This window comes from Homalodisca vitripennis, chromosome 6 (genome assembly GCF_021130785.1).
Source record: "Homalodisca vitripennis isolate AUS2020 chromosome 6, UT_GWSS_2.1, whole genome shotgun sequence".
NCBI classification, from domain to species: Eukaryota; Metazoa; Arthropoda; class Insecta; order Hemiptera; family Cicadellidae; genus Homalodisca; species Homalodisca vitripennis.
Genome location: NC_060212.1, coordinates 156,988,807 through 157,009,630, shown reverse-complemented (window position 1 = coordinate 157,009,630; position 20,824 = coordinate 156,988,807). Strand labels below are relative to the sequence as shown.

The 20,824-nt window shown below is 34.3% G+C and overlaps 2 protein-coding genes across 4 annotated transcripts in view; both read right to left on the bottom strand.

The window, feature by feature from the left end:
* Window positions 1–472: 472 nt before the first annotated feature.
* LOC124365611 (protein timeless-like) lies at window positions 473–20,738 on the bottom strand. Its single transcript, XM_046821602.1, has 5 exons — window positions 20,654–20,738; window positions 18,633–18,839; window positions 15,239–15,374; window positions 11,556–11,624; window positions 473–2,472 (listed from the first exon to the last, which is right to left on the bottom strand). The coding sequence occupies exons 1-5, from the start codon at window positions 20,736–20,738 to the stop codon at window positions 2,448–2,450; spliced, it is 522 nt and encodes a 173-aa protein (XP_046677558.1). The 3' UTR covers window positions 473–2,447.
* The window catches only part of LOC124365055 (protein timeless-like), a 98,883-nt gene continuing 96,758 nt past the window's right edge, over window positions 18,700–20,824 (bottom strand). For all 3 annotated transcript variants that reach the window (XM_046820970.1, XM_046820971.1, XM_046820972.1), the window contains one exon: window positions 18,700–18,839. The gene's annotated coding sequence lies outside the window, so the exon portion shown is untranslated. The remainder of the gene's footprint in view (window positions 18,840–20,824) is intronic.

The following is a 20,824-nucleotide window of genomic DNA, read 5'->3' as shown; positions in this document are numbered from 1 at the left end:
ATCTTCCATACGCAAGCTTGCATTGCGCTTGCATACACTCTCAAACAAGTTTAGAAGAGATTTGGCAAGCGTTAACTACTCTAAACGTGGCTTTTTGCTATTTGAGAGGATAAAGATGAACTTATCAGTGTAGCAACGATCATTAACCATAGAGATCCTCAGATGGTGCAATTCATTTAGGATTTGACATTCATAGTTTTTATGTGAAAACATTTTAAAGTCCAACATTTTTTATGTGAAATTCATAGCTCTAAAATACAAAAAGGGTAGAAACCATTTTTTACACTTCACGTGACATTACAGGCATTTAAAATAGGTAATTTAGACCATTTTGTAATCAGATCCAAATATAAGCAGCTGAAGATAAAAATGTAAAATTGTTACAGTGTGTACATAAGTTATAACTTCAGGGAGTGACATGTTGTTTTATTCATTTATGACCTAAGAAAATTAATTGTATTATTTTTTTAAATTGGCATGCGTTAAAATATTTTTGAAGTAAGTAAAAATATATATGTCACTCTGTAATGCTATAATTCATATACATGCTGTAAAAATTTCACATTATTATCTTCAGCTGATTTTATTTGTGCCTCATTATAAAATGCCTAAATTTTTAACTGTGAATGACTGTAATTTCATGTGGAGTGATCAAGACATCTTTTCAACTTTTTCTGCAACAGGCAAAATATCTTAAAGCGCTATGAATTTAACATAAAAAGTTTAAAACTTTAAAATGGATTCTACCAACTTATATATTTCACTATCTAAACAATACAGACCATGAGGTCGTACAAATATTAAGTTTTACAAAGAGCGGAACAAGCAGATGTGATAGATAACACATAATAATTCAGAGACAAGTCTGAGTGGATAAGTCAGCTGTGTGTGTTTCATGTTGGTGTGCAGTCTGGAGCATGTCAGCCAGTCGGCCATCGCCGTGTCGCTTACTAATTAATTAATATAATAGTAATTGTTAGTTTTAAATGTGTTTTTTTAATTATTTGCGTTTTTTATATGTGTTTTACTGTATTTTAGAATTTTAACAAAGACCTTGAGGATACAGTTTTACAGCATGTCAATGAAATTTTAAAACAAACTAGAGACGGTAAAAATAACTGATATTTAAAAGTTTTAATTTTATTCCTCATTTGGAAAAACTAAATTTTGTATCATCCTATCATTAATTTTTTTTAAAGCTTTTATGAGCCAATACATTATTTGCAAGTTTAAAACTGGACTGATACGAAGATCTTTGGTTTAGGTCACAAATTTAAGAACTCCAGGTATATCCTTGGATGTAGGTTTTATTCTTTACTGTAAAATTAGTATCAATCTACAAATAACATTTCATAGAAATAACTACAGATTTTCATTTTTGGATATTAGCGATTGTTAAAAAATTGACATTAAAGGTAATAAAAGGTACATGATGTTAACTTTGGCTTTTGTGTTTCTCAGCATCTTTGTTATTATCTTAAAATGTGTTCTCCAACCCCGTGTTAGTAACATGTCTCATGTTCTGTGCACTGTGAAATGTTCGTCATGTTTTGATAGATTGTCAGTCTGCAATGATTTTGTTGAGCTGAGTTCTAGAATTCCCTCTAATAGAAATTAGGCTGAAGAAATGGATTGTTCACATTCTGTACTATTTTCAGAGTCCTACTATATTTAAATCTGTGATTTTTTATATATATTTAAGGAACTGCGTAAGATTTTTAATTATTCTATTGAAATTAGTGTTTTAATTAGTCAGGATGGGTTAAAATTATGTTTAGACAGCATTTTAACATGTCAAAAATTTAATATTTGATAGTATTTTAAGTCAAAAAATCTTTACAATAAAAAATTACTCTCTTTAAATCAATAACTTTTTATAACAGTTTGTCACCTTTTATATCTTAAAATAATTGTTTATCAGATCTTTCCAAATATTATTCAAACCCAGTTTTCGAGATTATGTGCCACATACAATGTTAGAAACAAAGCATGACTAATACAAGGTTAAAAGCTAATACATCTAAGACAACAAAATTGTATTTGTCGCAATTCAAAGAACAGAAGTATACAAGTAACTCAATAATCATAGACATTGCTTGCATATATTACAGAAAAATTATGTTGGACCACAAAATTAATCTAAATTGTAAAATTAAGTAACATTTTCACCTTATATATTTTTTTTTATTTGCAGTTGCTTAATTAGGTAGAATGCATAGAAACTTACTAGTCAGATTAATGAACTAGTCAGATTCCTTAGTAAAAATTTCAAAAAGAATAATATTATATCTGGTACACAATAGAAAGTTTTGGAAAATTGTTCAAAATATCAGGTCAACTGTAGACCCAAATCTGTTTAAAAATATTTTGCAATAATTGGTATTGGGAAAACATTTGCTGGTTGGCTTTACTTCCCTTTTTAAAGATGTGTGTGATCACAGAAAATTTCAATCTGTCTGGAAACTCTCCCTTCTGAAAAGAGAAATTTATTAAATAACATAACTGGTTGCATATATAGGATTTACCTTTTTTCGATAGAGGTAGAACAATCATTCCACCATATAGAAAAGAATTTGTGTTTTATACTGGTTTGATAAAAAAATTTTATATATGAAAATTTAAAATCTCTAGAAATCTATATAACAATAACCAGTATATAAAGGATTTTTTCAAGCTCAAATAGTTTACCTGCAACTGTTGCTGATATATTTGCTGGATTGTTGTACAGTTTTATTTGGGTCCAATATATTATTTCCAATTGTTAATTTTTGCAGAATGGTACTTTTGTCAAACCTTATCTAATATCATCCCAAACATGTTATATTTATCATCCAATTAGAAATAAGTGTAATATTATCATGTTTTAATTGTCAAATACTTCTGTAAATGTGTCTATCATGTCTTCTAAAGAAAGGTGATTTTTTAAATTTTGTGTTAGTTGTGTAGTTCATGATTTTTAATCCTAAGTATTAAAATTTTGTAGTAAATCATGACACTTTTAGTTTGATTTACAGCCCGATTCAGTTTTGTCCTGATTAAAAATTTCTATATTAGTCTAAAATATTGTTAAGGTGTATTATGTTGTGTAACTTATGGGTAGTTTGGACTGAAACAAAACAGTTACATTTATGTCACATATTACTGTACTAATTGTTTCATGATTAAACTAGAAAAATGTTCTTTATACTTGGCATTATGACATATTTATATCATTTAAATTATACAGGGGTGTGTCAAATTTAAATGGGCCGATTTAAATACAAAATTTGGTAGGAACATTAACCTAGAAACAGCTGATAAGCAAGTAAACTGTTTTGATATCGAGGAGGTAGAACTGACTGCAAATCTATCAAATCTTCACATTATCAAAACAAGTCACGAGAGAACATGAAGTATATCAGGGGATACTCAAAAGTTTTCGGAATGGGTCTGCTGTGGGTGGGGCTTGGGCAGTTCAAACTTCTGTCGCTAGGTATTGGTAGAGCAATTTATCGCCATTTCACTACCGCCTGGATCACCGATTTGGCTTGTTTTGTTCTTTTGTAGTGACAGTATTTGCTATTGTTGTTTAGTGCTATTTCCTTTTTCATGGTAACAAGTTTGAGTGCAGCTGAAAATTTTGTTTCCGACTCAGTAAATATTCCGTTGAAACTGTTTTAATGTTGAACAAAGCCAGGGTCTGTTTCAAGGTGTTCTTTTAAGTCACAACATGTTTCAACCTGACATTCTTTTTTATTGTCTGCTTCCAAGAAATCTCCAAATTCATTACTAAATAACCTTTGACTTAAATCCACTACCTGATGTTATCAGATTTGTAATACAAATCAATAAATAAATTGTCAGTTAGAGCGTGGGGCGTAAACTTGCCAGAGACCCTTCTGATTCTCAAATTCTTCAGATAAAATTTATTGAACTGAGCTTCAAGATAACCCACTAATCTCTGACATTTGATCAATGGTCTGTCAACGGCCTGAAAGCACAATTTTGTTCAACTTTCTGAAATTATCATCTGTTTGGGCAGTTGATGGATGTCTGAAACAAGGCTTGTCATCAATGGACATGTCGCCACTTTTCAACTGAGAAAACCACTCCTAAACTCGAGTTTCCTCCCACAGCAGCATCTTAACAGGCTGTGTATTCAACATTAAACCAGCATGTTTACCAAGCAAGAAATGAGATTTCACTGTAGCATTCTTTTCACTCAAACTTGCCATCATAAAAAAAGAAAATAGCACAAAACAACAACAGCAAAAATTGTCAATACAGAAGAACAGAACAAGCTAGGTCGACGATCCAGGCGGCACTGAAATGGCGATGAGTTGTACTATCGATACCTAGTGGCAGATGTTTTTACTGAAAAATCCCCACCCATAGCAGAGCTATTCCAGGAACTTTTGGGTACACACTCGTAAGCCTCTGTGGAACAGATTATAATCGTGTTTTTGACCAAGGAAGGGATGAATCAAAATGAAATTTTGTGGTTACAGGCACAGTTTATAGACAACACTCTGTCAAGAACCTATCTGTTTGTAATGATCTTGAGGGCAAGAATGATAGCCATGATCACTGCCCACAGATGAGTGTGACCGAGGCCTATCGAGTTTTGAAATGATTGAGAAACTGAATATCAGTTACGGAAGTTAACAATGTATTGTATCAGAAGATTTGGGATACCACAAAGTGTCTGTCAAGCGGGTTACATGTCTGTTATTGGAAGATCACAAGCGACATTGATTGAAGTTTCACATGGACTCTTCAATCGATTCTAGCATGATGAAGAGGTTTTTTGAATTGCAACATCGTCTGGGACAAAACTTGGAGTGTAACATTACATACCTGAGTTGAAACAGGCAAATATGGAGTGGAGGAAGAGGGGTAAGAGAGCATTGCTTAAGGCAAAGATGAGTTTATCAGCCAGAAAGATAATGGTCACAGTATTTTTTGTTAATCAGCAAAGGTGATTTTCCTGTTGATTTACACTAAGAACAATGCACAATCAATGCACTGTATTATTGGGATGTACTGGATGCAGCAAAATTATCATTTAAAAAGAAAAGGAAGAATCAATTGGCCAGAAGTGTCATTCTTTTGCACCCCATGCCACTTTCTTTTGCAGTTTCTAGTGGCCAAGGCCAGAGTAGCGTAGCCAGAAATTTCGTTCGGGGGGGGGGGGGGGGTCCGAAACCGGGGGATCCGGGGGGGGCGTTTTGTGTGTTATTTGCCAATGAGTTACTGGTTAAAAGGTAATACTAAAAACATGGAGGTTTAGTAACTAAGCCTTATAGAAAGTGGACAGAAAGTAAATAGGCAAATTCAACTCTCACAGCAACTCTCTAGTACCACAAATTTTCTTGTATAGCTACAGAAAACTTTACGAAGTTCAATTCTGGCCCAGTAGAAGGCACCAAAAGTGATGTTGGATTCACTGGATAAGAAAGAAAAAGAACAAAATAGAGCTTCACTCAAGCGTATAATTGACACAAAACTATATTCTGTGAAGAAAATGAAATACCCCTTCGGCGGCATAGGGCCACTGACGGCCAAAACAACCCTTTAGAAAAGGAGGGCAATTTTCGAGCGCTGCTCGGGTACAGATCAAACTAAAGGTCGGAAAATGCACCGGAAAAATTCTACTGATTAGAAGTTCGGGTGCTACTTTGGAATTTCACTGATTGAGGTATTTATAAATGAGTTATAATGACGCTTTTATTGTATCATTACACTGTAGACAAGTATATAGGCCTACTAGTTATCGAAAAAAAACAAAAAACACTTTCGGTTCGGAATCAAAATACACCTAAAAAATCGAATGATTAGAACTTCAACTACTCGTACTTCGGACTTCAGTTATTGAGGTAAAAGTGGTATTGTTGATTGAGTTAGGACGACGATTTTTTTGTTATCTTTAACTGTACTCAAAACTACCTATATAATTATCGAGAAAAAAATCACTTCCGGTCGGTAAATACCGAAGAAAAGCCTCTGTACAGATTCAAGTTTTGACGATTTTGGATTTCACTGGTTGAGTGGTTGAGGTAAATGTGGGTACTTATAATTATGTTAGGACGTTTGATTTTAGGTTTATTAATTCAACGCCGACTAATACCTATATAATTATCGAGAAAAAAAAAACAAAAAATAATCACTTCCGATCGGAATATACTAAGGAAAATGAAATAATACCTCCAGTCAGTGAAATCCAAAGTAGTCGGAAAACTTCTTATCAGCAGAGTTTTTTTTTTCCTGTGTATTATCCGACCGGAAAGTGATTTTTTCAATTTTTCTTTGATAATTATATAGGTATTATTTGGTGTTTCAATTGATACCTAAAATCAATGTTCTAACATAATTCTAAGTACCACTTTTATCTCAACGACTCAACCAGTGAAATCCAAAATCGTCAAAATCTCAATCAGTAGAGCTTTTCCTCGGTATTTTTCGACCGGAAGTGTTTTATTATTTTTTTCTTGATAATTATATATGAATTAGTTCGGCGTTTGATTAATATCTAAATAAATCAACGTCCTAACATAATTCTAAGTACCACTTTTACCTCAACCACTCAACCAGTGAAATCCAAAATCGTCAAAACTTGAATCTGTACAGAGCTTTTCTTCGGAATTTACGACCGGGAGTGATTTTTTTTCTCGATAATTATATAGGTACAGTGTACAGTTTAATGATAACAAAACATCGTCGTCCTAACTCAATCGAAAACACCACGTTTACCTCATCACTGAAGTCCAAATTAGTTGAAGTTCTAATCAGTACAGTTTTTCAAATGTTTTTCCAACCAAAAGTGATTTTTTTATATTTTTTTCGATAATTATATATACACGTCTACAGTTTAATCACACCTAAAATAAACGTCGTAAACTTAATTCTAAGCAGTCATTATACGTCCCCTAGACGGAATTTGAACGAAGTGGTCGCTAATTTAAACTGTTCGCCGTGTTACGGTTCAGGTTTACTTTGCGACGTCACGTGACCGCGCCCTATAGAAATACCATGATTACACTACACTATCCGAAAGGCCGAGCCCAAAAGTATCGTTTAATACTTTATGATTTAAACGAAAGGACAATCATATGTTTAACAATGGTCACGTTAATCAATTAAATCAATCAATTTAACGTTTGTGGACAAGAGTAATGATAACTCTCCCTTTTTCTCTTGCTCCATGCTTTATTTTTTTTAATGTCAAACTTTCGGGGGGGGTCCGGACCCCCTGGACCCCCCCCTTCGCTACGCCACTGGCTAAGGCCAAATGAAACTAACGGCTGCATTAGTTCGGAAAACACTCCATTTCAACAATAAATAAGCAGTTGTAAGGCATATGCTACAATGGCTTCAAGTACGACCAATGGATGTATACGAGGATGAATTAAAAATGGTTCCAATACGATAGGAAAAAATTTATTTATAGGGCAAGAGACTACGAATGAAAATAGTATATATATGTATAAACTCAATCATACAAAATTAGAATCTTTTTTGTTTTAAACGAGTCCTGTTGATGTTTGACACACTCTTGAATATCTGTTTAGTACATTCAGATGAGCAAGATTAAGCTAGAAGAATACATGAAACAGGATTTTTCCAGACATTTGCCATCGTTCAGTGAAACAAAAAATCAGAAACACTTGTTGTGTTAAATGATTTTTTGCAGCACTGAATGATGGCAAATGTCCAGAAAAATCCAGTTTCCTTCACAATCCTTCCATCATCAAAAACAAATTTCGAAAGAGGAAAAGAATACATGAATTATATTTATTAACAATTTTGCTTTGTAAAAAAGAAGCTGGAAAATAAAAATGTAATCTCATAACTTTTCCAAACATTATAATTGGATTTATTTTTGTATAAGCACAAATAAAAAATAATGACTGTATTGATTTTTTAAACACTTTCAACCCCAAAGCATCTATGTTACTCTACAGTAAGTGTAAATACCATACTCATAAATCTTCTGGGGCTAAGAGTGTTAAAACAAAACTTGAAATTTATGACTTTTCTTTGAAAAGCTGGTATTGCTGAGTACCATCAAAACAATTGTTTATAACATTTTATTTCATTTAACAAACTTTGACTATGTTTAGACAATTGATCTCTATAAGAAATGCAAGAAATTTACAACACACACATATATATATACTTGGAAGGTACAGTTTATGAACACAGGGCTGGTTCGGCAGTTAGGACTTTGAAAGTCTAGAACTTTATAAAACTCTGGAAAAATATTAGGTTTGGCAATCGCAGGTCACAATACAAATGCTGAAATTTAACAAGTTTTGCAAATTCTAGGGTTTGGCTGTAAACCTCTAGAGTTTATGGGGTAGGCATAGAGATATTACTGCTGTTATGTTGGCATGAGTCACTTATACAAACACTAACATATTTCACTGTCGTAAACAATGGTAAGGACTCTTTCTTGCACAAACAATTTCTTTAATTCTATTGCTTCAGTTGTGAAGCTCTATAATACCTATGTAATACGAGGGGTATCCAAAAAAGTAAGTTTCCATTAATTATGAAAAAGTTAAAAAGACTCAAAAAATAACTGAAACACATTTATTCAACTTTTTACATCATACCTTATTTTTCTACATAGTTACCATCCCTTTCTAAGCACTTTTGGTATCTAGGAAGTAGTTTTTTTATTCCAGCATCACAAAATTCACCCGCCAAATTGTTAAGCCAAGTATCCACCTCATTTTGAAGGTCATCGCTGTTGGCAAATCGCCGACCGCCAAGGTGTCTTTTCAGCTCCGGAAACAGATGAAAATCGCTAGGCGCAAGATCTGGTGAGTATGGAGGATGACCAAAACCATCCCACTTAAATTTCATCAAAAGTTCCATTGTTGCACGAGCAGCGTGTGGTCGGGCGTTATCTTGAATAAGCAGAACCGTGCCCGACAAAAGTCCACGCCGTTTATTCTGTATTGCCCGCCGAAGTCTGGTGAGAACTTCACAATACCTTTCTGCATTTATGGTTTCGCCACGAGGAAGATAGTCAATCAATAACACTCCACTGCAGTCCCAAAAACTGTAGCCATTACCTTTCCTGCCGACTCAAAAACTTTGGCTTTTTGAGGAGCTGCCTCTCCTTTTTTTTGCCACACCATACTCTGGCGTTTGGTCTCTGGAGTTGAGTGGTGAATCCATGTTTCATCACCAGTGACTATTCTACTGAAAAGGTTTTGATCTTCATCGTCAAACAATCGCAAGAAAGACTGGGCAGCAGCCATTCGTTGTTGTTTATAGGCATTGCTCAATAAGCGAGGCACCCATCTTGCACACACTTTTGCAAGCTGAAGATCTTCTGTCATGATATTGTACACAGATGACCGGCTAACTTCAACACTTGACGGCAGTTTATCCATAATTTCATCGAGAGTCACTCGCTTATCATTGTCAATAACTGCTCGTACAGCATTAATGACGTCAGGTTGCCGAGAATTGGCCGGTCGGCCACTACGCTCATCGTCATGAACATTTTCTCTTCCTTCCAAAAACATTGCACGCCAACAACGGACCATCTGAACGGACATAACATGTTCACCATACACTTGACACAACTGACGATGAATTTTAACGGCAGTTTCGTTTTTGGCGGTCAAGAAACGAATAACACTACGGACTTCGCAACTGGCGGCAGAACGCAGTGGAGTCTCCATGATGTTTGGGCAGCAACTGACTGAGAAGCGTGACAATGGGCCAGTGACCGGCGCACCTGTTGCCAACCGAACCGCGCTACATATCCCCGCCCACAGCTGCACGCTGTGTTACGTACGCGTCTTTTTACAGAACAGGGAAACTTACTTTTTGGATACCCCTCGTATTATGCTTTAGTCATTACAAATTAAATATTTATTTTCATAAACAACTTACAATTTTGTTTTCATTGTTGCCTTCATGTTGACTTTTGATTAACACTTAAGGTTGACTTATATAAATAATGAGTTTATTATTTAATAACATAGTTAGTGAAAATTAAAGGTTATTTCTCATATGATGATTAAATCCTTCTTTTAGAGCCTTTAATTAGATGTCCTCAAATAACAAATTATATTATGGGAAGAACTATTTTTCAAGAATTATTACTCATAAGAGATACCTTATGAATAACTTTTTTGCTTTGATAACATTACAGTTGTCAAGAGAGTTAGAGAGGGTGATTTTGAGCAACAAAAACTTTTAACAGGAAACACAAAGTGTACAGGATATCAGGGCGATGACAACATTATTAAAATCTCTGAGGGAATATCCTCCAAAAGAGGGGTATAAGCCATCCTGTCCCTCATGTAGTCAGCCTTAATGGATCTCACTGTTCCTGTTCAGCTTGTCTGCCACTAACCTTATATTGGAGTGGCTGGAATGTGGAGAATTTGGAATCTCTTGACCAAATAAGGAGCTTAATTGAGATTTCACAATTTTTCAGCGCACACCATAGCAAACATAATTTTCAGTTGTTTTTTCATCCTAGTCTCAGTGCCACTGTAGGTGCTCTAGTGTATTCTTTCAATTTTTCAATTATTTTTAAAATACTAGTACATTTGGTAGAGCCAAATATAAAAATATGGAAATAAGTTTATATTCTGAATATTAGAGACCCACTTAAGACTAATTTTATTTTTAAATTGCAAATAAAATACTTTTGCATGAGATAAAACCACAATGTAAATTACATACTACTTGGTACCTTTACAAGAAAATAATACATAACCAATAAAAAAAGATTTTAAGCTTAAAGATAGTAAACATTGGAAGTATTTGAGGATTGCATTAAAATCCGAGTTATTTAAAGGTTTGAAAGTAAAATACTGCCATTAAAATAGAAGTTAAGTCAAACTAACATGGTTACACAATCACCAAGTGGAGATGCTGAATCCAGTTGGCACATTTAGAAGTGTTATTATGATACTGTATACAGTGGCTAACTCCACAAAACATGTCAAGGACAGACAAGCTTATTTGACTGCAAGAACAAATAAAAAAGCAATACAAGAAGATAATAAGGTTAAAAATGTAAGTTTTGTGGAAGCTGCTGTAAGCAAAGTAAAAGCTGCATGGCAAGTCATTAAGTCAACAGCTGATTCACAATCTCTGTCAGGGACTACTCTTTGGAGGACTTCATCAACGACTATGGTGGCATAGCTGAAGAACCTCCACTTGAAAGGATCTCTTCAAACGCTTCTTCTGCTGACACTACTACAATCCAGTTAAGTGACCAAGTGCTGGTGTTCCTTCTGAATGGAAGGTAGTTGAACATGATGATATAAAAGTGGCTATATCTTAGTTTTAGCCGAACCCATGCAGATCTTACAAAAGTCTGGAATTTCATAAACTCTTGACTTGCGAAGTGAAATGGTAAACTATGAAGTTTAGTTAAAAACCAGAATTTTGTAATGCTCTGACTGCCAGAAACAATTTCTTACAGTTCTGGGTCTGAAACCAGTTAAGACCAGTTATAACCTGCAGTTTAGTCAAACTCCTGACTTTCAAACCAGCCCTTAATGTTCCATGACTAAATAAAAAAATTATGATGTACTTACAAAGGTTGAACTTTGGGAGCGGTCTTCAGATGTTTCACCTTTTGTAGCCATTCTGCCATTGATGTAGATCTGTGTTAACAACAAATATTAATATTGAAAGAATCGATCATCCCAAGCTCCGTACTATAAACGTTATTCCCAAAAGTGACTGGTTCCAACAAACTGTAACATCTTTTCTTTAAAGTTTGTTATTTGCGTTAGATGATTTGAAAGGAAAACAGGATTTTGGACATTTGCCATTGTTATATGTTACAAAAATACAACACTATATAATCCATTCTCTTCTTCAGGTGCCATAAACCAGCAAAAGGTTAAGCAAACATAAAAAAATTTAAAACTCATTAATTCATGGTGGTGAACTTGCTGAATTTCTGTAAATGTGAACTTGACATAAACATCATTTTCTCGTTAAACTTGTATTAGCTTTAAAAAGTAAAATGTCTACATCTTTTAACTTTTGATTAGCTTTCATTTATGGAAGCTGTGATCAATTAATATTCCATTTTTATTTATGGGACCTGAATAAGTTTTCCTATATAGCAATATGAAAAACAGTCTAATTAATGACAGTGTCCCTATTTGTAGCTTTTCCCCAGTACCTTTGACTTTAAGACAGTTTGTACAGTACAGAGGAGTATAAAAAAATTCATTAATATCAATAAAATTTTGTATATTAATTATCATTATTTTATGATTAAAAGATTTGATTTTTTATCTAATTTATTTTAAATCAACCCATTGCGGATCGTATTGTTTTGGCGCGCGGGCACGAATTAATTTACGGTCAGCGGCCGAACGAACAGCAATATTGCGCCACATTGTATCGCTCGCTATTGTATACTCACTTTATATCTACGTTGAACTGGATTCCGGTTTATAAAAATAACTCCATCCATATTCTTAAAAACAAAATAATTAAATACAATATATTGTTTATGAACTATTGTAATAAATATCGATCAAGTTCAGACGATCATAAGTTTTCCATTTCGATCAGCTCATATTATGGCACGCAAATTATACCATAAAAATGTGATACTAGTTACTACTATAATAACAACTGAGGAAACAACCAATCAGAAGCGTTAAAAAGCAGAGAGTAAACTCATATGAATGATTTTTCAACTTTGACATACAACTGCGATCTGTAGGATATTTATAAGACTTTTGAAAAGTCTGAACGAAGACCGTTGTTAAACACTCTTAGTTGACAAGTGAAGAGATCACTCAATCTATCAGACATTAATAGAACTATTTGGAGAGAAACTTAAAAGCAGACCGCTTTTACGACCTGAGCTCGTCAGTGATCTGCAATGGGTTAATAAAACAACAAACACATACTGTACGAAGCTTATAATAAAGCATTGCGAAAGAATATTACTTGAAGTGATTGCCACTTTAAACTGACACAAATCACAAAAAAATTATAATCTCAAAAGACTGGTGACAGAGATGGTCATAAACAAAGAGAAAGTACACGATGCATAAATGTATTGAACAATGAGGTTCCAAAACAACAGAAAATGCAGTTCAAAGTACAAGATATATTCAGAGACACTGCTGCATTGGACGTTTTAAGTACACTAACATTTTAAAACAATTTCATCATAGAAATTTTAAGGATAAATTATATCATTACACACATCATATTATACAGAATTAATAACAGAATAAAAACAGGCACTTAGTCTTACACAAGTATTTAAGAAGAAAGTTTTGTAGCTGAGGAATTTCAAACGGTAACAGAGTAACAAAATCTCCAGTTAACTGTATTTTAGTATATGGTTAAACCAGATTAAATGGTTCAAAATATTAATAATTTTCTCAAAATACAAAGTACAGACTTTACCTAATTTTATTTTATTTATTGTTCAAGCATAATTTATTATCCACTACACAAAATTACCATGACAATTATTTAACCAATTCTGATTTAAAAAATTTACTATGTACACTAATCTTTCAAGCTTTGTTCTCAATACAGGCTGTAAAGTAATGCGCTGGTACCATCCAAGAACCCACCTGCTGTCTAGCTACTCCATTTTTAAAACGGTTAAGGAGGTGTAATAAATAATTTGAATAGCTGTTTTATAAAACCTCATCAATCACAAGGAGTAACAAAATGATAACATTTGGTAACTCAGTCATGTATGCAGCACAAGAACAAAGCAATTTCCTTTACCGTATTTTGAGTAAATTCATTATACTACAAATACAAATCAAACATGTGTACTCATATGATGAAAAGCAGTTACTGATCTGTGTATCCAGATTTGGACAAGTTAACACAATTTTTGTTCTTGGGTGGTGTTAATTCCATGTCTGGTGTAGAGTAATTACTAAATCTATTAACACATTCACTGCGGGTGACGAGCATGCTAGTCATGCGAAAATGGCGCGCCGGGCGGTGGACGAGCGAGCTCGGCATACGGCAGCTGCTTTCATATTGCCTCAGTGTGAGCTGAGCAGTTGCCTGGGAAGGTTATAACACTCATAGCGAGGTGTGCCTGTTTCGGTGAGTCAGTTGGTGCGATTCGTCGGTGGTTCGCCATTTTCGTTTGTTGTGTATGCTTTGCGATATTGTGTGAGTGGATTAGTGTCTGTTGACTGTGTAAGTGTATGTACTCATAATGGAGGAATACGATAATGTTATTTACAATAATTTTTCATCTGATGAAGACAATGAGTCGAGTTCAAACAGTTCTAGGGACGGTGAAGGCGGCGTCCCTTACCCCTAGTGGGCCGGCACGGCCAGCGACATGGCTGGTTTACGTGACATGCCGTTCACTGGTCAACCTGGCTTGCTCGTTCTCATTCCAGGTGACAATAAACCAATTGACTGGCTCAATATCCTTCTTGACACCGTGTTTTTGGAGAATATCATTAGACAAACCAACCTGTATGCCCTGGAACTATTTTGTGGCCCCACCACTACTCCCGTGTCTCGCATAACCAAATGGAAGGACTTAGTGATGGCCGAACTAAGAGGCCTTCTACTGTTGACTGGCAATGTCAGACTGAATCGATTGAACGACTATTGGAAAACTCATCGGTTGTTGAACTTTCCTATGTACAAGGAGTACATGTCTCGAGATTGATTTCTTGGCATTTTGAGATGTCTGCATTATTGAAGAGTTGATACCCCTGATCACCCCGAACGTGTAATTTATGTACTATCTACGTGTCCATTCATGTACTATATACATGTAATTCGCGAGTGTTTGTACCGAAACCTAGTGCGCTGCGAGCACATACAACACGGGGACCGGCACCCGGTGCGGATGACGAGCAGACTCGGCACGGACATGACGTCACCTGTTCTGGCCAACGAAGCTTCCGGGATACCTTGGACAACCCTTTCGGCTATCCTGACTCCGTTTTGGGTAAGTAAAAAACAAAACAAAATTCCCACATTTTCTGTCGCCGGTAATTTTGTTATCCGCAGTGTATGTGTTAAACAATAAGTTCAGCTTCACTTCATGTGAGACAACTTTCAGTCAACAATATTACACCAAAACATCTTTATTTAAAATATTGTTTACTGAAGATGGCTCCTCCCACATTGAGGCCAAAACTTCATAAGATTTTTATTGTGGTAGGAATCATAAAAAAAATGTAATCCGGAAAACTTAGATAATAGTTAATCCAACATAATAGAACTAAAAAAGTAAACAATTAATTACCCAAGGAAGAATCCGAAGAGTGAAGAATTGCTGCTCTGTACACCAGATCTGGCGATGGAGGGTTGATCTGGGGTAAAGGGGGCCTGGCAATGCTGCTTCATCACAGCCAAGGTTGTCGGGTCAAATTTCATACTGCCTGTAAAACATGTGGTCGTGTAATATTTGTTTTGTATTAACAACAAAATAAACAAAGTAAAAACATATTCCAGGAGCCAAGAGCCAATCTGCATTGTATACCATACAACCTGGCTTTTCTTGAAATCGACTTTCTCTAAGAAATAAATTGATTGTCAGTAACACTAATTTTCATAGAGGACAAAATGGGAGGCTATATAAAAAGTTCAAAACATGGAACGATAATTTTTATCAGATCATAATTTTCCTAGCTTGATGCACTTAAAACCGACTGCTGGACACATAGATAATGATTACATCACCATCAGACAGCCAGTCAGTACATGGTTGGCTGATGCTACTTAAACATTTATTTACTTGTCTGATGGTTATAAGTGTCAAACTAAGAAAAATATGATCTGAGAAAAATTATTTTTCCTTATTTTAACCCTCTCGATATCCTCCCATTTCAACCTAAACTAAAACTAGCATGGTTGACAATTGATTCATCTTTTTAGGAAACATTCTTCTACTGATTTCAAGAAACCCAGGGTGTATGCTCATAAAATGCAAATTGACTCTTAGTTCTTTGACTACTTGCTGTTATTCATTTTATTAGTGTTTACAAATAACGTTAAATTCAGTTATCAACAATTCAGTAATTTTGAATTTTAATCTTTAAGAAAATAAAGTGTCATGAGTACAAATGGTTATCAAAATTAAAGGATTCTTTAAATGTCCAGAGAATTAAAAATAGTTGTTTTTACTTTATTTACATCTCGGTCTAGCCCTGAAGATTACAAGAGTACTGTTATGCTCTAGGTTGTGGGGTTAACATATAAATATAGAGGAATAAAGACCCTGGATTCATGAGTGATGAATACATTTTTAAAGTGATATTATTTTTGAATGGTATGCCTAGTATCAGAGCCTTCAGTGTATGAATTAAATTTGATGTTATTATTTAATTATTTGTATTAATTCCATAGTTATTTGAAACACCCATTGCTAACACATAAGCTTCATGCATAGTTTCAAGTCTAGAGGTCAGTTAGTTATTAATGTAATCCCCAAAACCACCAGTTACTTGTATTGCCTGACAAAAAGGTTGTATAACAATAAATAATTTACATTGCAAGTCTAGAGGTACATTGTATAACAATAAATAATTTACATTGCTAACACACAAGCTTCATGCATAGTTTCAAGTCTAGAGGTCAGTTAGTTATTAATGTAATCCCCAAAACCACCAGTTACTTGTATTGCCTGACAAAAAGGTTGTATAACAATAAATAATTTACATTGCTAACACACAAGCTTCATGCATAGTTTCAAGTCTAGAGGTCAGTTAGTTATTAATGTAATCCCCAAAACCACCAGTTACTTGTATTGCCTGACAAAAAGGTTGTATAACAATAAATAATTTACATTGCTAACACACAAGCTTCATGCATAGTTTCAAGTCTAGAGGTCAGTTAGTTATTAATGTAATCCCCAAAACCACCAGTTACTTGTATTGCCTGACAAAAAGGTTGTATAACAATAAATAATTTACATTGCTAACACATAAGCTTCATGCATAGTTTCAAGTCTAGAGGTCAGTTAGTTATTAATGTAATCCCCAAAACCACCAGTTACTTGTATTGCCTGACAAAAAGGTTGTATAACAATAAATAATTTACATTGCTAACACATAAGCTTCATGCATAGTTTCAAGTCTAGAGGTCAGTTAGTTATTAATGTAATCCCCAAAACCACCAGTTACTTGTATTGCCTGACAAAAAGGTTGTATAACAATAAATAATTTACATTGCTAACACATAAGCTTCATGCATAGTTTCAAGTCTAGAGGTCAGTTAGTTATTAATGTAATCCCCAAAACCACCAGTTACTTGTATTGCCTGACAAAAAGGTTGTATAACAATAAATAATTTACATTGCTAACACATAAGCTTCATGCATAGTTTCAAGTCTAGAGGTCAGTTAGTTATTAATGTAATCCCCAAAACCACCAGTTACTTGTATTGCCTGACAAAAAGGTTGTATAACAATAAATAATTTACATTGCTAACACATAAGCTTCATGCATAGTTTCAAGTCTAGAGGTCAGTTAGTTATTAATGTAATCCCCAAAACCACCAGTTACTTGTATTGCCTGACAAAAAGGTTGTATAACAATAAATAATTTACATTGCTAACACATAAGCTTCATGCATAGTTTCAAGTCTAGAGGCCAGTTAGTTATTAATGTAATCCCCAAAACCACCAGTTACTTGTATTGCCTGACAAAAAGGTTGTATAACAATAAATAATTTACATTGCTAACACATAAGCTTCATGCATAGTTTCAAGTCAGTTAGAGGTCAGTTAGTTATTAATGTAATCCCCAAAACCACCAGTTACTTGTATTGCCTGACAAAAAGATTGTGTAACAATAAGTAATTTATGTCATTGTTGAATTTTTTAAGATTAAGAAAACACTTGGAGTAATGCTAAAAACAACACGACCATTTTGAACTCATTGTATCAGATCTAGAGTAGGCTTTCAACACAATTTCACACTTATTTTCACAGGAAATTATCATTTTTGAGATCATTGTTGAAAAAAAGTAGTTAATTGATTTATCAACCAATAGCATAATAATGCCTAACTAACTTTTCCTCCACATTATCAAACAATTGTTCTATTCTAACATACATAATGCTCTCAATGAGAACCACAATGTGACACTCTAAGCTATTGCTCATTAGGTGGTTTAGATAATTACTAATGAGAGATATGTGGCTTTTGACAATGTGTTTCTTAAAACAGTTTCTAAAAATCTGCAAAACTTTGCAAGTGTTATACCTTTGAAACTTCATAATAATGTATTACACCCTGAAAAATAAATCCTTTTTCTGGCTAGGCCAAGTAGTCACTTTCTTAAATTATTTACACACATTCATTATACAAAGTAAATTCCCTACTCTAATTTTAAAAGGTCAATAAAATATTTATTCTTTGTTTAAAGTTTGTTATTGACAATGGAAGGTTTAAAACCTTGTGTTATACATTTTGTAACATATTACGATGGCAAATGTCCGAAATCGTTTCAAAATATTTATTATATGCCATAGTGTATAAGAATAAATGTTAACACATTTCAAACTTGGAGTTAGTTTGCACGAACATAGATATGTTAAAAATATTAAAACGCAATATCCTCAGACATCACTTTTGGAATCATGTAATTTTTGCAATAACTCCCTCAATTGTACTCTGGTAAATGTTTGAACTCACCGGAGTTGAGAGGGCCGAGGATGAGGGTCACCACGTAGAGGTGATCCACTGTCCACTCAGAGGGTATACGAGCGAATATCCGAGCCTGGCCGGTACGAGTGGGTAGGTGAAAGTTAAGAGCTGATAGCAGCCAGATTGAGGGTTCCAGCTGCATCACTTTCCACAATTCCTGGCTCCAGGTGACCAAAGGCACTGGTTGGCCTAGCACTGCAGCAAACATAACAGGCATAACATTAAATTTAATGTTTCACTGTCTTACTTTTCTTGGATTAACTGATGAAGTTATGGTTTATTAAAAAAAAATCAATAATTACTAAACAATGGTACACTTTGAATTAAAATATCTTGGTTCAGTGGTTTAATATACAAGGTTTATCCAAAAAGTATCTGACCTCCCATTGCTGGCCAATTTTTACACAACCGATTGTCCCAGATCAGTTATTTGTATGGAGAGAGGACCCTTCTGAGATCACCGCCAAGGCTTTACTGTGCTGCATCCAGTCTGTGCCTCACACCATTCTGTTTTTATAATATGTCATGGGCTAGCGTCACATTTTACTATGACTAAAATCATTACCACAAAATTGCAAAAACTTGGCCATTCTGCTTCAGAGGTATTCTGGGACACACAGCTTCTGACATTGAATCTATGAGTGAGTGATTCACACGATTTGGCAGATCTGCAACGGCTATAAATCCAGAAACACAGTGAAATAAAGAATTTTAGATACCAAAATTTTCTTCCAACTCCCATACAGTCAATCTACAGTTTTGGTTGATTCCCGCACAAACATGTTCAATGTTTGCCCGATTTCTGGCCATTATGGTCACTCACCACTCAAATGTGACCATCTTAGAATTGCCTGAACCACTCTGTTACCTGAGTGTCACCCATAAACTCGTTACCAAAAGCTTTTTGTATCATTGACATTATCTCTGAAGGAGAATGGCTAAGTTCTGGTACAACTTTATGTTGTCTTTGGTCAAGAATTTTCAATAATAGTGAAATACATTGTAATCATATGTAATAACATATGAGGCAGAGCACTGTGATTCAATGGGCAGTGGATTCCTGGTGGCAGTCTCAGAGGGATCCTCCCTCCATCCACATAACTGATCTTAGAAAGTTGGCTGTAAAACAATCAGCCAGCAAAGGGAGTCGGATACTTAGAAAAGTATCCAACATTTTTAGAAAAAAAAATGTTATAGAATATGTTGTAGTAACTTGCTTAAAAGTTAAATTTTGTCAATTAATTTTCCAGCTTGTACTTTTTACAAAATAATTGTAGTAATGTTAGATAAAAGGTATTTGCAATTTTGAGTGTTAATTTTCATTCCAATGTACATTTTATTTTACTTGTTTTCATAGATACAAGGTAATGGTTATTTTAATATCCATGTGGAAAATTGTCACATTCTTATAGTCCATGTTATGTAATTATGGTTTAGAGTAATGAATCATTTATAGTTGACATGAAAATCACTACTATATTAATTCAATTGTTTAACACGTTCGCTGCTAAAAGTCCCTATATAGAGTTCCCTATATGCTAAAATTTTTTAAATATATTTTTACTTACTTTTGGATGAAATATGACAGAAATATAAGAAAATTATTTAAAAGTTATGTCACAAAAGTTATCACTCTCTACCGTTTTGGGAATGCGGACTGTGGTGGAATGAGGACAGTCTTCCTTGCCAGCTGGTAACTCTAGTTACCGCTCGCACTAGAGAACGTCCTTTTATGGCAGTGGGAATATTCCAGATGAATACATTGTAGATAAGTGAACTGTATTTTATTTGTTTTAGACAAACATAAACAATATTTATGTGTAAATGTAAAAACCAAAATGAATGTAAAAGTTTATAAAAATGTGAAAAAGTTTATGCTGACTCACTCAAATTCAGTTATTATTTACAAATATGTGGTGAGTAATTACAACAAAATATATTTAAATGTTTACTTGAAATGATACAAAAAACATTGTAGTACATAGATTTATAAAAATGTATTCCAATACAGTTGTGAGCGTTCCATTGGCGTGGGTTGGTCTCATAATCAGGATCCTCAACTTCCGAGTCCGTCTGGTACTCCACATCGTCCATGTTGTCACCCTCATTGTTTGAACTCAATACTGGCTCTGTTGTACGCTTTGAACTTGGTTACTGTACACCACTTGGTCCCGGGGGAA

Bases quoted from the DNA above. Each gene is read 5' to 3' on its own strand.
- LOC124365611 (XM_046821602.1), bottom strand. From the start codon at position 20,738: ATGGACGATGTGGAGTACCAGACGGACTCGGAAGTTGAGGATCCTGAT. The intron at 18,840-20,653 runs GTATTGGAATAC...TGTTTGCTGCAG, and splicing joins CCAATGGAACGCTCACAACT to TGCTAGGCCAACCAGTGCCT. The intron at 15,375-18,632 runs GTGAGTTCAAAC...CATGTTTTACAG, and splicing joins CCTCGGCCCTCTCAACTCCG to GCAGTATGAAATTTGACCCG.